The following is a 13,854-nucleotide window of genomic DNA, read 5'->3' as shown; positions in this document are numbered from 1 at the left end:
CCTCTGATACCATAGTGATAAAGTTTTGTCAGAAGTATTTCATGATTTACTGTGTCAAACGCCGTTGATAAATCTAGAAAGATGCCAAGGGTTGCTTCTTTATTTTCCATTGCTTTGTAGATCTTGTTGGTTAGTAGTGTAGTAGCCTGGTTCGTGGAGTGGTTATGTCTAAAACCAAACTGCTGGGTGTGAAAGAAATTACGCCAATCAAGGAAATAGTATAATCTTGAGTACATGACTTTTTCTAAGATTTTTGAGAATTTCTAAGTTTACACGTGACGCGACAACATTTTGAGTTTCAACATTTAAGTAAACTAATTGTAGGCTATCAAAGTTTAAGGGCAACACATTTGTTATAGGCTTGCAACAAAGCCAAACGTTTTTTAAAGGCCGTTGAGAGGATAAATTCGGCCCAGTACCAATGAGATTCTCGGGCCTTGAATCAAGTCACTTTAGAAACGCGTATTTTATCCAAAGAATACGTGGTGGTTTTTCAAGTTAATGGGTTTTGAAAGGTCACTGGCTCCTAAAATCATTCCGGGCTCTGGTTTAAAAGTATTGCCTGGACCCCCTGTCAACGCTACTGTTTGTGATAGCCGATTGCGACTTGTTTTTTTGCTTTTTTTTCTACTAGATAACTACGTTGATTGTGGTGGAATGCTGAGGGCCACTGCTCTTCCCCAAATTCTATCTTCTCCCAATTACCCTGCCAACTACCCTGACGGTGTCTATTGTAAGTGGGTCATTACAGCCCCACCAGGAAGACAAGTGAGATTAAAAATGTCAACAACAGTGACCGAACAATGCTGCGACGGCATAGTGGTGATTATCTTCTGTGTAGTTTTGGCTATCTGTGTGGTATTCATTGTAAAGAAACATTTTACATCAAAGCTGAATCACAAGTGGGCCTTCTTACTTTGTTTCTTGGTAGCCTACATTGTTAAATTCAAAGTGCGTTTATCAGTGTAACTAAGACGTGTGGTTGCAATAGGTCTTTTTTGCTACAGCTACTTGAAAACTTAAATTTGCGGTTCATGATAACTGCTCTATTTCAAAGACTAGGCTACTTTTCATGATGGTTGTTGGGTAAGTTACTTAGGTATTCTAAACTCTTAGTACTGAATCAGACTTTACTCCGGAAAATTTTACTTGCAAGACTTTCTAGTTTTTATCATTTCACAGCATTTAAAGTAAAAGTGCTTTATGGTTTGGTGTAAAAGTGTTTTACTTGTATTGCTGTTTAAGAGCTGACAGTAGGCTACAACACAATTGCCTACTCCAGCGTGAACCGGTGTAATTTAGTTTTCATCTTCACTTGAAGCAAGTTAAAGTTACTACTGTTACCATAGCTTGTTATTTTTGAGTTTAAACTACTTGGCAGCTTGTATGACATTACTTTGTCGTTTGTTTGAAGATAAGAAATGGCGTAACAGACGATTCGAGTTTGTTTTTCCACGTCAGAGGAAACAAAAACATCACCAAGGCCATGATTTCCACTGGTGGGAAGATCCTGGTTCAATTCCGCTCCGACGAAGCCGTAAACGCGAAAGGATTCACTGGAACCTACCAAAGCAGTGAGAGCAACTTTCTTTTGTTGTGTTAACCCCATAGTGATGCTCAAGAAAACACTCAATATTTCTGAATTTTTTTCAAAAACGCGTGGTACAGCCAACACAGAATATTTAGTGGCAAAATTTGTTGCAAATGTGCAGCATTGGGCTATAGAGGGTCAATTGAAAGTATTTTTTCGTTTCATTTTTTTCACAAATATTCAATATAGGCCTACTCTTCCAAAGACATGTACGAGATATTCCGAAATTTTTTCATGTTTAACTTGTATATTTTCTTTATTATAATTTAGTTCTAATTTCTGCAGTCTACTGTAGTGGTAATTAACAATAATAACAATGTTATTTTTGTCGCTTTACAATTGCTAAGGTAACTTAATAGCCTACCTGTACATGATTTCAATTTTGTTGCATATTTTTGTTGTGGACACGTTACTAGAAGCAAGAGCGAACATCATAACTATACCATTGTTGTTTCCTTGCTTGTGTTAGATCTTAGTTCGATTCGACTCCAGGTCTGGTCATAATAAAGACTATCTAAACCAGGGCTACTCAACTGGCGGACTGCGGTCCGAATCCGGGCCTTCTGGGCCGGTGGTGAAGATGGACCTCGGGCTTCTGGAAGAATGACTTCATTGCCACATTTTAGGGCCTCTTTAAACAGATTTCCATTAGGAAAAAGCAAGTTTTTGTGATTATTCAAAGAGCTGGGGGTTTCGCCCCCAGAACCCCAACGCTTTGCCATCTTCTCTGATGTGCGATCCACACAGCTACACTACAAAGAAACACATCACATTTTTTCCCTTTTTATTTCTTTGTTTGTGTCAGACAAAAATCCAAGTCATGTTATATACGGTACTAGTTACTACCTGAAAAGTGTTTCGGTGCTCGTACTGGTTGTTTTATTTTCGTGGTTGCATGTGAAATATTCACTGGATCGCAAAAATATTCAATTTGTCAAAGTGGACCTTTGCTAACAGTAGTTGAGTAGCCCTGATCTAAACGGTAGGCTACCAATTGTTTTCTTTCTTGAATAACGCATAAGTTGGAATGCTAATATAATGACATCGCTAGTGTGATGAAAAATACGTAAACGTTCAGTGCTAAAAAATCTTAATTTTTGTAGATCTCAACTTGCAAAAGTTGTCTTTATCATATTGTTTCAAAATCTAGCGACTTTGCAACGATTTAAAAACGGAAAATTTTACTGGCTTGTTTGCAAAGTAGGCTGATAACAAGTGAATCATATCATTATCATTTCAAAACTTAGTGCTGGAAAACAAATGTATTTTGACGATGGTATCAACTGTTTAACTTTGCAAAAGCTTAAATCGTAAGCTTAAATTTTGCAGTTCCCAACCCCGCAATCCCTGAAACGCCATCACCTAATCCAGGTATTTGAGTGTCATTAAATATTTTTTGAATGTGGTTGAATTTGAATATCAGTTTGCTGGTATAGAATCACCACCACGGATGACCCTGGTAGCACCGCTCATTGCTTTCAGGCTTAAAAGTACCGGTAACTGTAATGAATGGATCAAAGATAAATGTTACCTAGAACCTACCTGGAACTTTGAAATTATGCTTTAAAACGAATTTGATACGAAAATCCACGAGGCTTTGCTCATAAAATCCTGCAATCCTCGCCTCAATACGCAGTTGTTTGCCGCAGGTGCTACCTATCTCTTAAACGTTTTTTCATAATTTGTTATGTGATGCGCTTTTTTGCCTCGCGTAATTAACCGCCATGTGATGTGCCTTTCTCTTCTGCTTTGTAGTTTCTTGTGCATTTCGTTTTTCAATTCATTGTGTAGATCAGTTATTTTCAATGTAGATGTTATTGTAAAATCAGTTATTTTCGTTACTTGAGAAAGGCTCACTTGAGTATGGCCGAAAACGTTCGTAGTCTACAGTTTTATGTTCACTCTAATGTATGATGTTAAATGCCGTGTGGTTGCTTGGTTTTATCTGTCTATGGTTAAAGAAAGTTACCTCTCAACCAAAATTGTTTTATGCTTTAAAACTAAATTATTTTGGAATTGGAGCTATTTTTTGAAGTCCTAACATTTTTGTATTAATAGGCTATTATTATTTCTTTTTTCACGACTTTGGCTTTTTCAAACTCGAAGGGAAAACGTATTGAAATTTGAAACACTATTTGCCTATTATAACAATCACAACAATGTCAGTAGGTAATCGCGCTACGGTTAGGCCACAAAAATATTTCGAGCCAAAACCAATTAAAGACATATCATTGCATTTTAAAAGTGTATTAATGACGTCCTCTTATGGTCACAAAGACAAAGGCTCCTAATTTTTGAACAACTTAGTTTAATTTCGATGTGTTTTTTTTTCGCAAAGTATGCGGAGGAAATCGTACCGCTCCCAGAGTGGGATACGACAGCATCAGCATGCGGTCCGGTACAAGAGTAGGAAGAGGTCGTTTCACATGCGTTTGGACAATATACGCCCCACCCGGACAGCAGGTCCGAGTGTGGTTTGGCTTTGTTTCTTTCCAAAATGTTTGGTGCAAGGTAAGATGTGTGAGTTATACGAAAGTATTCCAGCAATGTTTTGAAATTTCGCTTTTGTTACAGTTACATTTTTGTCAGTTAAATTACGTGTGTTGGCAAAATACATGAAACTTTTAACCAGGGATCTCTGAAGTACGGGATGGCTCACTTGTTTTTGCCCCGGACACTAGTAGGGTAGATTTTTGAAACCCTGCAAACTTGTTAATGTTCTTTTAAATTAATGTTCTAAGAGGTCAATACATAACGCTGATCCACCACATTTATTTTTTGATGTTTTGAGGGCAACTTAACTCACTTCGTCAGACCACATTGTAGAGATTATTACCCCTATATTACCAATAAGCGGTAGCAAAGTTGGCTTCCAAACGATATAATACAATTTGCAGTGATAATGATGTAACAGTGAATGCGTGAAAGGGAAAGTTTCTTCAAATACCGGTACTACACTAAAACTAGACCGTTTTAATTTGATAATGACATCACATCCAACCTTTTTTGGAGAAAAAGGCCACATTTCTTTAATAAAAATAGTAAGGTGGTGTGGATACTGGATAGCCTGAACATAACAATGCTTTGACATTTCCGAAAAGGTACAAACAGTTATTGTAACTATTCACCGGATTCGTATCCCAGTCGGGTCAGGCCAGAGACTTCAAGTAGGAACATACATCAAATATCACAAGCATATAAAGTACAAACAACAGAATTCAACGGAGCACGTGGGTCAAGCAATCTACCCACTATTGTGGCTCTGCTTAAACTGATGATTGCAAAAGATCCGATATTAGTTTACCAGACAGAACATACTGGAAACTGTGTTTATCTTGCAAATGCCGAGTTAATTCAGGGAGTGCCCCCATAGTTTGTATGCACGCTGTGAAGGTTTCGGTTGTAAGTCCAGATCTATGAGATGCTTGCCATTCTTTTAAGAGTTGTGTTGCTTCTTGCAAGTATGCCAATGCTGCATGATTTTCACCATCTACTACCTTCATCTCCATACACATTTGGTCTCTTTTTCTTAAATCTACCAAAACATAACCAGAATTATTTTGTGTATAATATAATATACTTTAGTAGACACTAATAGGGATATACCAGACCTGGATTTTGAGTTCTGGCCAGATTAAAAAAATGCTTTTGAAACCATAACTATTGTGTGACTGTTCTTAGCGACAGTACCTAGCCTATTTAATTCAGAAATAAGACTTACCTTTATATGGTGCTTTTACTGACATGATTTTCCATAATTATGTTGTTCACAAATTTCACGTACCGAGCAGTCTGCATGAATGGAGGGTAGGTGCTGGGGCTGGGATAGTATTCCAAACCTCTGGCAGTGGATTCACTGAATACATCTGGAAAGTAGATTATGGTACAATATACTTTCATTCATGAAGCTCTTTTGAATTGTTCACAACAACAAACTTAATGGATAGCCTAAGGAATTTAATGATTAACTAATTAATAATTATATAGTCATTCAATAATTAATCATGCAGTAAAAAGAGCACAAACCTGTTCATACAACCAGAGGTTGTCATTTACCAAGAAGGCTTGACATCAAGCTGCTATCTTACAAAACTTTGCTGTTTTTATGGAAATACAGCACTGGTACTGTATAATACAGTAACCGCTATTTTAACTAACAATACATTAAATTATGTCTATGTACAATATAAAGTTTGTTATATCCATAATTATTAGTGAAATAAACAGGTAACCAAGGTATAACAAACATATCTACTTACCCAGAGCATGTTGAGAAGTTCGTGCTATACCGCTTGGATTTTATGATACTTTCTTCAAGCTGTGGGCTATTTTCAGAGTCTTATTTTCTTCCAGAGCATAGGCCTACAGCTTCTTGGTGTTTGAGAATTCAGCACAACAGGCTTCACCCAATATTTGTTCATGGCCAACAGTGGGAAGATACATTATTTTCCTGTTAAGAAAGTTGTTGTACATGTTTTTGAAGTTGTGTGTAAAGTCGAATAAAGTAAACAAACGTTCTCCATTCCGTGTTGGGTGATCAATGCTGTGTGACAACTTCCCATCACAAAAGTCTACAAAAAGCTTCCTAAAAATATATATATGATATCATATAATATACAATATACATACACCAGTACCAGTAGTTAGTACAGTTTATAAATTACCATAACACAACAAACTAACCCACACAGAGAAAAAGAGCATTAAAATTATGCTTATAACTGTTATCCTCGGATGATGCTATGTATGCACCAAATATTAAAAGCAGTGCAACACACTGCTTTGACAAAACCAAAATGCCAAACCACACTGGAATCATACCATATGAACACCACACTCTAGAGGATAGAAATTCTAGATGCAATTAAACTTTTTAACTCCACATTTGCTATTTAAAACTTCAAATCTTTTCACATACTGTATATACATTATGTATATAATATATATATAATATACAAATGCAGTGTCACTAACAAGCTCACTTTTGCACAAAGCCGGAAACAAATGTGAGTTGCTCAAAGTTTTTGTAAAGAAAAAATGTTACAAAGTTAAATCATTTTTATCAAAAAATTTCAAACTCTACATTGAGATTAAAGACAAAGAGTATGATGAGATTAGCGACAATAACTGTCATTAGCTGCCAAAGCAAGCTAATTTCTTGCACACCAAAAATGTCAATTGTCTAAACAACAATTTGTTAAATGCTGGACATGTATCAATATAAGAACATATTTTAGCTTACCTGTTGCAAACATGATTATCTGCACATACAGCTACACGCTTTAATTTCTATACTGTCAGTAATAATTACTGATGCCAGCAACTGTGGAGCATCAACGAAGTTCCCTGAGCATTTCATATAATGAAATTGCATACAATTGTCTTTATTTTAATGTACCCACTTATCAATGGTTCATCCTTTATTTTCTGCTGGAATAATGCAAATCATTAAAATTTAATGATTTGCATTATGTTTAATGTTTAATTAACATTTAATGTTTCCTGTTGTAACAGATCTTCACTCATTTTTGTTATTGCTGCATGTCCTAAGTTAAGTCTTGCAGATGCAGATTGAGATGGGATCCCAGGCGTAGATAAATACTTAGGAAGACACAGAAAAACATGTGGAACAGCCGTAGGTTTAAAACGTATCCGTTGCAGTTTATCAGACTTGCGAGTAATCTTTCGACTCTTTTTTGTATCATAAGAAGTGGTAATGAAATCATCATTATTGAAATGTTTTGCACACACTCTATGTTTTTCTCTTGGATTCCAATCTCGACGAGGAATTGCTCTAATTCACTTTCGTTGTAGAATTTTACCAGCTGGAAATTTGAACAATGCGATTTTTTCAGTGGTGGTTGGGTTAGTTGTTTTATATCCACTTTTACATTTCGGAATACAGCAAGTAAACACCATGGTATCTAAACACTGGCATAACAGCACTATCCTTAGTTGTATAGTATATATTTATTTAGACATTAAGCAAAAATTATTAACCTAATAAAATCATGTAAAGTAACTGATAGGCTAGTAATATAACGCACATTGAAGGCAGTGGCTATTTGACCGGCTCCGGTCTTTTAATCTGAAACACTATTTGACTGATTATGACGTATTCTTTTTCTTTTTTAAAAGCAAAGGACGAGAGAAGAAAAAAGTGCACTGTTTTTATCTTGTAGTGTATAGCCTAACTGTAATGCTTAAATTCAATTGATATTGCTATTGTTGCACAGCGACCTTGATAGTTCAACCAAAAAAACAGCTAAAACCTTGCAATTAAATATAAGTTGACTACAGTACGGTACAAAAAAACACTTTACCATTATGAGAACCTGCAAAAAAAAATATAGCCTACTGGAGTAAAACTTCTAAGGTACCGTATGTAGCCTGATAGGTGAAAGGCAACATTGCTGATCAAAAGTTTACAAAATTATTAGGAAGTTTACTAGAACTGGAGAAACAGTAGGCTACGGTACCCACCCCAACACATGTTTATTGCTGATGTAAAAGGGATGACCATGACTACAATCTATGCTTAAAATAACCTGTTTGTACCAGCTAGTAAAGTAATAATAGCACTTGCCACTGAAACAGCTAGAAACAGATTTAAGTTAGCTTGAAAATCATAAGCTTAAAAGTCATCTCTCAGTCAGTAGGGTAGCAATTGGTCTTCAGCTAAGTCTCTTAAACTGAGAACCGCCACGTTATTGCTTGTACTCATATGTTAGGAATACCATCTGTTATAATAAAATTACACATCATGAGGATTCATCACTTGCTTGCAAAAAACAGACCACTACCGACCTCAAAGAATTACATTCATAATTCTCAAAAACGTGTGTGTTTTTTTTACCCTACTAGTGGCCACTAAAACACCGAAAATTTTCCAGTGAGCGGTCCCGGTATTCTGAGGTCCCTGCTTTTAACAAGCAATCAAAGCAATAAACTAAAATGTGAGAGCCAGTCAAATGGACAATGGTGACGTACAAGAGAAGTTGTCAAAATACAACATCATATGTTCATCCTAACCTTAATTTATGACTTGCAGTTTGACCAGCATCGGTGTCCAAACTAACGTTTGTCGACATTACTTTGATGTTGAAACAACGGGAACGAATTGTTTGCGTCAGCTGTCGCTCTATAGTTTTATTTGCTGGCGTTTGAGTTTTGCTATTTTTTGCTCTGCCCTTTGGGTAAATAGACACTTAAGCCACAATATATCTGTATACTGTTGAATGTAGCTTATTCAGCACAGTAAAATTAAAACTCTACTTTGCAGTTATGTCTACTATGAGTGACTGCACCTTGCTCAGTGCTGTATTCGTAAATAAAGCACAGGGTATACTGCCAGATTTACCAAAAAGATAAATAATACACAACTTGCAAAATACTAATCTTTATTCTACCAAAACATGAATTATATCAACATCAAAAGTGGACGAGAGGTACCAAATTGTTTATTCTTCCATGAATACATTCCAAACAAACAGCCTTCCGAGAGGAATCTACATGTTTATCCTCTTTACAAATTTGAGATCTAGTATCTTTAGCTAATCAGTGGTCTAGCAGGCAGGATCTTACATATTTTTTAGCGGTGAATTGAGCCACAGGTGGTCCATTGCAATTAATAAACATCAAACAGCTCACATTATCAATGAGCAAAGCTGCTCTCAAACCTGTGATATTATTGTTCATTAAACGGAAACCACTTTCACATTCTGCTGTCGAATAAGGTAAAGTTGAAATAGCTGTCAAGAGATTCTTCAGATTATTGGGCACAATTTCAATTTTTTCACTAAAGTCTCTTAAGTCTTAATCCTTGGATTGACTGTATTTCATCAATGTCAAAGCGTTTACCAATTCTTCTCACCTCTGCTTCTCCATGACGAAAATTTCCTTCTATCATTTTTTCAGGTTGCAAGTTAGCAATATCAACCATTAGCTGACCATTGTCGGTGTCGGCATTAGTGCAAAGGTCTTATTTGCCAGAGATGTACGTAGGCTATACGCCGCAAATTCTACGCCGCATACGCCTGCTAACAATGCTCTGATTGAATTGATTCGCATTAATTGGCACCATTTTAGAATTCTGTATCAGAGGAATATTTCTGAACATTAAATGATCTTTCGCTGCTAAAGCCAACTGTGTTTTTTCTCTCGGATTTACCTTGAAACTCTCAATAATTCGTATTGTCCATTTTATTAAAAATTCGGCTCTAGGTAAAGTCGTACTTCGAGACTGAAGTTCAATGGATAACATGGATTGGATAATTCTTGCAAACATCACACATTAGGAATCAGTAAGGATAGCATAATATGCACTCTCTTTGTAAAACCAGAGGGTATACTATTAGTTGCTCAAAAAAGCAGAGAGTATACTGCGCATACCCTCGAATACAGCACTGACCTTGCTGAATTTGAAATTTAAAAACTTCTTGTTTTGGTAAAATTTATCATAATCTTCAATATAATATGTACTTCTTTTTTGCCAAAAGAAATGGGCTGACAGACAGCAGTGTGATCCGATATCTAAATACTAAAGCTCCAGCGCAGCTTTCGATTATACTAAGCTTTAAACTACCCGGTTTTCATCTTTTAATGTATTGTTATTGTCAATCAGTTGATTCTAAAAAATTAAAAACTTTAGGTACTTGACGGAAGCTCCGCCAGTTCACCAAAACTCGGTGCATTGACTGGCAAACCCGCCACCTTCTTGAGCTACATTTCCACTAACGGAGTCCTGAGGGTCGTCTTCGAAGCTGAACCAATAAGAAATGTTGAAACCTTTCACGCATTTTTCGAAGTTTACGTTCCGGGTGGTAAATGAATTTGTTAAAATTGTTTAGCTTAGAAAGATTTTTTTTTATCAAATTTCAAAGTCTGTTTATGTCAGGGTTTCTTAACCGGGGGTAAATTTACCCCCTGGGGGTAAATTTCACCTACCGAGGGGTAAAATTTAATGAATCATAAATTAAAGCAAACTTCATTTTTTCAGTTATTAAAAAAATGGTAGTGTTGCACTCGATTTTGATTCAAATTTATGCTTAATGTAAGTTTTCATCTTTTTCTTTTATCTCCACGCAAGTAGACTACCAGTTTCAGGTTACAGGACCCCGTCAAGAACAATCGTGTCTTCGGCAAATAAACAACTTGTTTTTGATATTTGCCAAGGTAAATCCAGACAAAAAAGGATGTTTTGCATTTCTTCGCATGGTTGAATGGACACGATGACATCACAAAGGGCCACCAAAACGGTGGGAGTAAATCTTACTTTTTTCATTCGGCAAAGGGTGAACGAGACAAAAAGGTTAAGAACCCCTGGTTTATGTAAATAAGCATTTGTTAAATGTTGGATTTCAAATGCGCTCTTCTTGGCATATTCAGGTAAAAAACTTTGTAAAGCACGTGTGAGATCAAAAGAGTTGTAAATGCTGCAACTTTTTCCTTGCGCGGGTAATTACTTCGTGGACGTTTGCAAGCAGACCCTTTGAGAGACAAATTTGGGCCCAGTACTAATAACATTATCTGGCTTCCAAAACAAGACAACACTATAAAAATGCACTGTGACAAAATATATGCGACGTGTTCTTAACTTTACGAGCTCATTGGAAAAATTTGGATTCTCAAAATTTATTTCGGGCTTAGGTCCAAAATTACCTCCTCTATCCCTCTGCCAAAGTTACTGTTTGCAGATAATGAACGAACATCTTCATGCGGAGGGAGATTTACCGCGACCAGTTCCTTACAATTTATTTCAACTCCTAACTGGCCAGGGACTTACCCAAGCAATTCCCGCTGCACATGGGTCATATATTCTGGTGGGAAAAACAAATACGTTTATTTGTACATCCTTGGAATATTGGTTGAAAATGTAAATGATAAATTAGAGGTAAGCTTGAACAGTAAACGAGTATAATACATTTTTCCATTTAAAAAACATAAAAACTTTTAATGACTGGCGTAGATTTAGCTTTACTTTACTTCCAACAAACTGCAATATTTGTATGAAAAATAAACTTTGTTTCAAAATAGTAAGTAGCTATGGTTTCTCCCAGCATGGAGATTTTTACTGTTAACTAATTTTTGTTGGTTGCCAAAAAAACTTTTGTGTTAGTCACCAACTTTTTATAATATTTATTCTTCATACTAAATACACAACTACTGATAGACTATACAATTTACTACATCAGTCACAATCATCATTATCTTTCGTGATCATCACGAACAATCTGACTGAAAAGCAACGAAGTTTCCTTGTTTGAAATCCACATGATTAACACCTTTTATCACACCTCAAGACTTTCCTTGCTTGCTCATAAAAAAACAATTTTTGTATTTCCACAGATTTATGATGGAAATTTAAAGAGAAGAATGCTAACACTCGGTGGAAGGTTGAACAACAGGATCACCGCAATCAGCAAAACTTCCAATCTTAGTATCTTGTTTATCTCAAACGGTGAAACAAACTACGGGGGATTCAGAGCATCATATGAAGCAAAGAATGAGCCGCACCCTTCAGACTTGCTTTTCAATTAATTCATTTGGGCTACCCCTTAGCCTGCTGTGTAAAATCAGCTTCTAGCAGTATCATTTTAACTTTGAATCATTGTATAAGATAATGTTATTTTTTGCCAGGAAATGTACAGGGCAATAAAAGATGTTTAAATGGATGAAGTGTGTTACAAGCGATACAAGAATGATTGCGAGTAACTTATACGGCTTGAAACAGATCACATGACTTATAGAATATACAGACATGTGACAAACAATTAGAACACACACAAAAGGAACGATGAGCCACATGCGAGTAACTGGCGGTTGAGAGATAGATTGTTACATTTCATTCTTAAGGCTTCCATGATCTTAGTCTAATATTCATATCTGCGTCGAAAAAAATTCTCGATCGACCAATTTAAAATCATTTCTACTATACATTTACACTTACTCACGGGCAACTCTCAGGTCAACGAGTTTAACTACCAAAGAACAATGGTAGTGCAAGCTGAAAGGCACACCTGGCTTGACGTGAGCACCTTCATATTATATTTCTTTATAAAAAGCGGCTTTCTTTCCAAGTATGGGAAGGAGCTACAAGTGGTGCGTGCCAAGAACCTGTGGCAGCACATATTCCTAGTGACATTCTCTCCCTTCGCCGGTCTCAGTTGACAAAAACCACCTGTCAACTGACTCGGAGTCCGTTTCTTCGAGAGAATTTCTGCGAGCTGGACTGCCCGGGTCGCGAATTTTTTTTTCACGAACTTTTTGTTACTTCGCATAGAGTTTGTATTAATACAGTGTGAATGCAAGCATTTTTCGTTGGGGTGCTTGGTTCAGTGGTTTCATTTTTTGACTTATGTTCGTGAGGACAGCGGTTCGACGTCCATCAAAGTCAATTTTTTTTCTTTGAATTAATTTTTGCGGCGCACAAAAGCTTTTCAAAAAAGTAGGGTTAGCGTTAAGTCTTAGGGTTAGGGTTAATTCTTAATCAATTCGAAAAATCTTACTTTTAGAGTGACCAGAATCAATTTCTTTCTTCAACTGTTTTAAACTTGACTAGACTGGGTGTGTCTCCAGGCTACATTATTTTTCACGTTCAATGTTTAGATTTAGACCTGAAGGGCGAAAATTGGCTGCTGACTTTGAAAACCGCGCGAAAAAATGAATTGGTAAAAACAGTTACGCGCGCCTCGCGGTTACCAGTAATGGCTACACTTACAGAAATACGCAAATGAGACAAAAAGTTCGTAGGAAAAAAGTTCGCGCCCGGGACCTCTCCTCACCACCGAAATGTCGTCAGCTCGGTGGATGAGCTCACTCAAACGGACTCAAACGACGATCCCTTCGTCCAGACGGCCTAGTCCACCCTTTCAACTTTAATCTTCTTTTTTCTATCGTTAAGCTTGTTTGCAAGTACGGGAGAGGCCAAAATTGACAAAGACACAGCTGAACAAGCGGAGCAGCTGATAACTCTAAAAAAAAGTAGACTTCGACTCTCTGAACAAAGATTCCGCACCAGAATTCAGTGGTCTCGGCGCACTCTTTTACCAAAAGTGCTGTCACTTCCTGAAATATGGCATTTTGGAAATGCTTACAAATTACTATTTGAAAAAAAAAAGACTCCCTCCATGAGAAACGCAAAAGTGAAGCTAATCTTTAAAAAAGGTGAAGAAATCTCAAAAACTGGAGAACGATTTCTCTGAACACAGACTACAACATTTTGAGTAAAATCCTCTCCAACAGACCCACACCCATGATCACAA

The 13,854-nt window shown here is 36.6% G+C and overlaps 1 protein-coding gene and 1 long non-coding RNA gene across 3 annotated transcripts; one reads left to right on the top strand and one right to left on the bottom strand.

Moving 5' to 3' along the window:
- The first annotated feature begins 1,458 nt into the window (after positions 1-1,458).
- Positions 1,459-12,139, top strand: LOC145777915 (cubilin-like). Its single transcript, XM_082589275.1, has 6 exons — positions 1,459-1,574; positions 2,921-2,962; positions 3,930-4,102; positions 10,242-10,413; positions 11,287-11,483; positions 11,939-12,139. The coding sequence occupies exons 1-6, from the start codon at positions 1,487-1,489 to the stop codon at positions 12,128-12,130; spliced, it is 864 nt and encodes a 287-aa protein (XP_082445401.1). The 5' UTR covers positions 1,459-1,486; the 3' UTR covers positions 12,131-12,139.
- On the bottom strand, positions 4,492-6,885 carry LOC145778836 (uncharacterized). Of its 2 annotated transcripts, XR_014290474.1 has the most exons (4): positions 6,834-6,885; positions 5,851-6,176; positions 5,313-5,457; positions 4,492-5,126 (listed from the first exon to the last, which is right to left on the bottom strand). It is a non-coding gene; the product is annotated as an uncharacterized LOC145778836 (long non-coding RNA). The 2 variants fall into 2 exon arrangements; XR_014290473.1 differs by lacking the exon at positions 6,834-6,885 and having other exon boundaries at positions 5,851-6,420.
- Positions 12,140-13,854: the final 1,715 nt, after the last annotated feature.

The sequence above is a fragment of the Aplidium turbinatum genome, chromosome 10, assembly GCF_918807975.1.
Source record: "Aplidium turbinatum chromosome 10, kaAplTurb1.1, whole genome shotgun sequence".
Lineage (NCBI taxonomy): Eukaryota > Metazoa > Chordata > Ascidiacea > Aplousobranchia > Polyclinidae > Aplidium > Aplidium turbinatum.
The sequence above is the reverse complement of the archived record's forward strand: the minus strand, read 5'-3'. Positions and strand labels throughout refer to the sequence as shown.

Bases quoted from the DNA above. Each gene is read 5' to 3' on its own strand.
- LOC145777915 (XM_082589275.1), top strand. From the start codon at position 1,487: ATGATTTCCACTGGTGGGAAGATCCTGGTTCAATTCCGCTCCGACGAA. The intron at 1,575-2,920 runs GTGAGAGCAACT...TAAATTTTGCAG, and splicing joins CACTGGAACCTACCAAAGCA to TTCCCAACCCCGCAATCCCT. The intron at 11,484-11,938 runs GTAAGCTTGAAC...GTATTTCCACAG, and splicing joins ATGTAAATGATAAATTAGAG to ATTTATGATGGAAATTTAAA.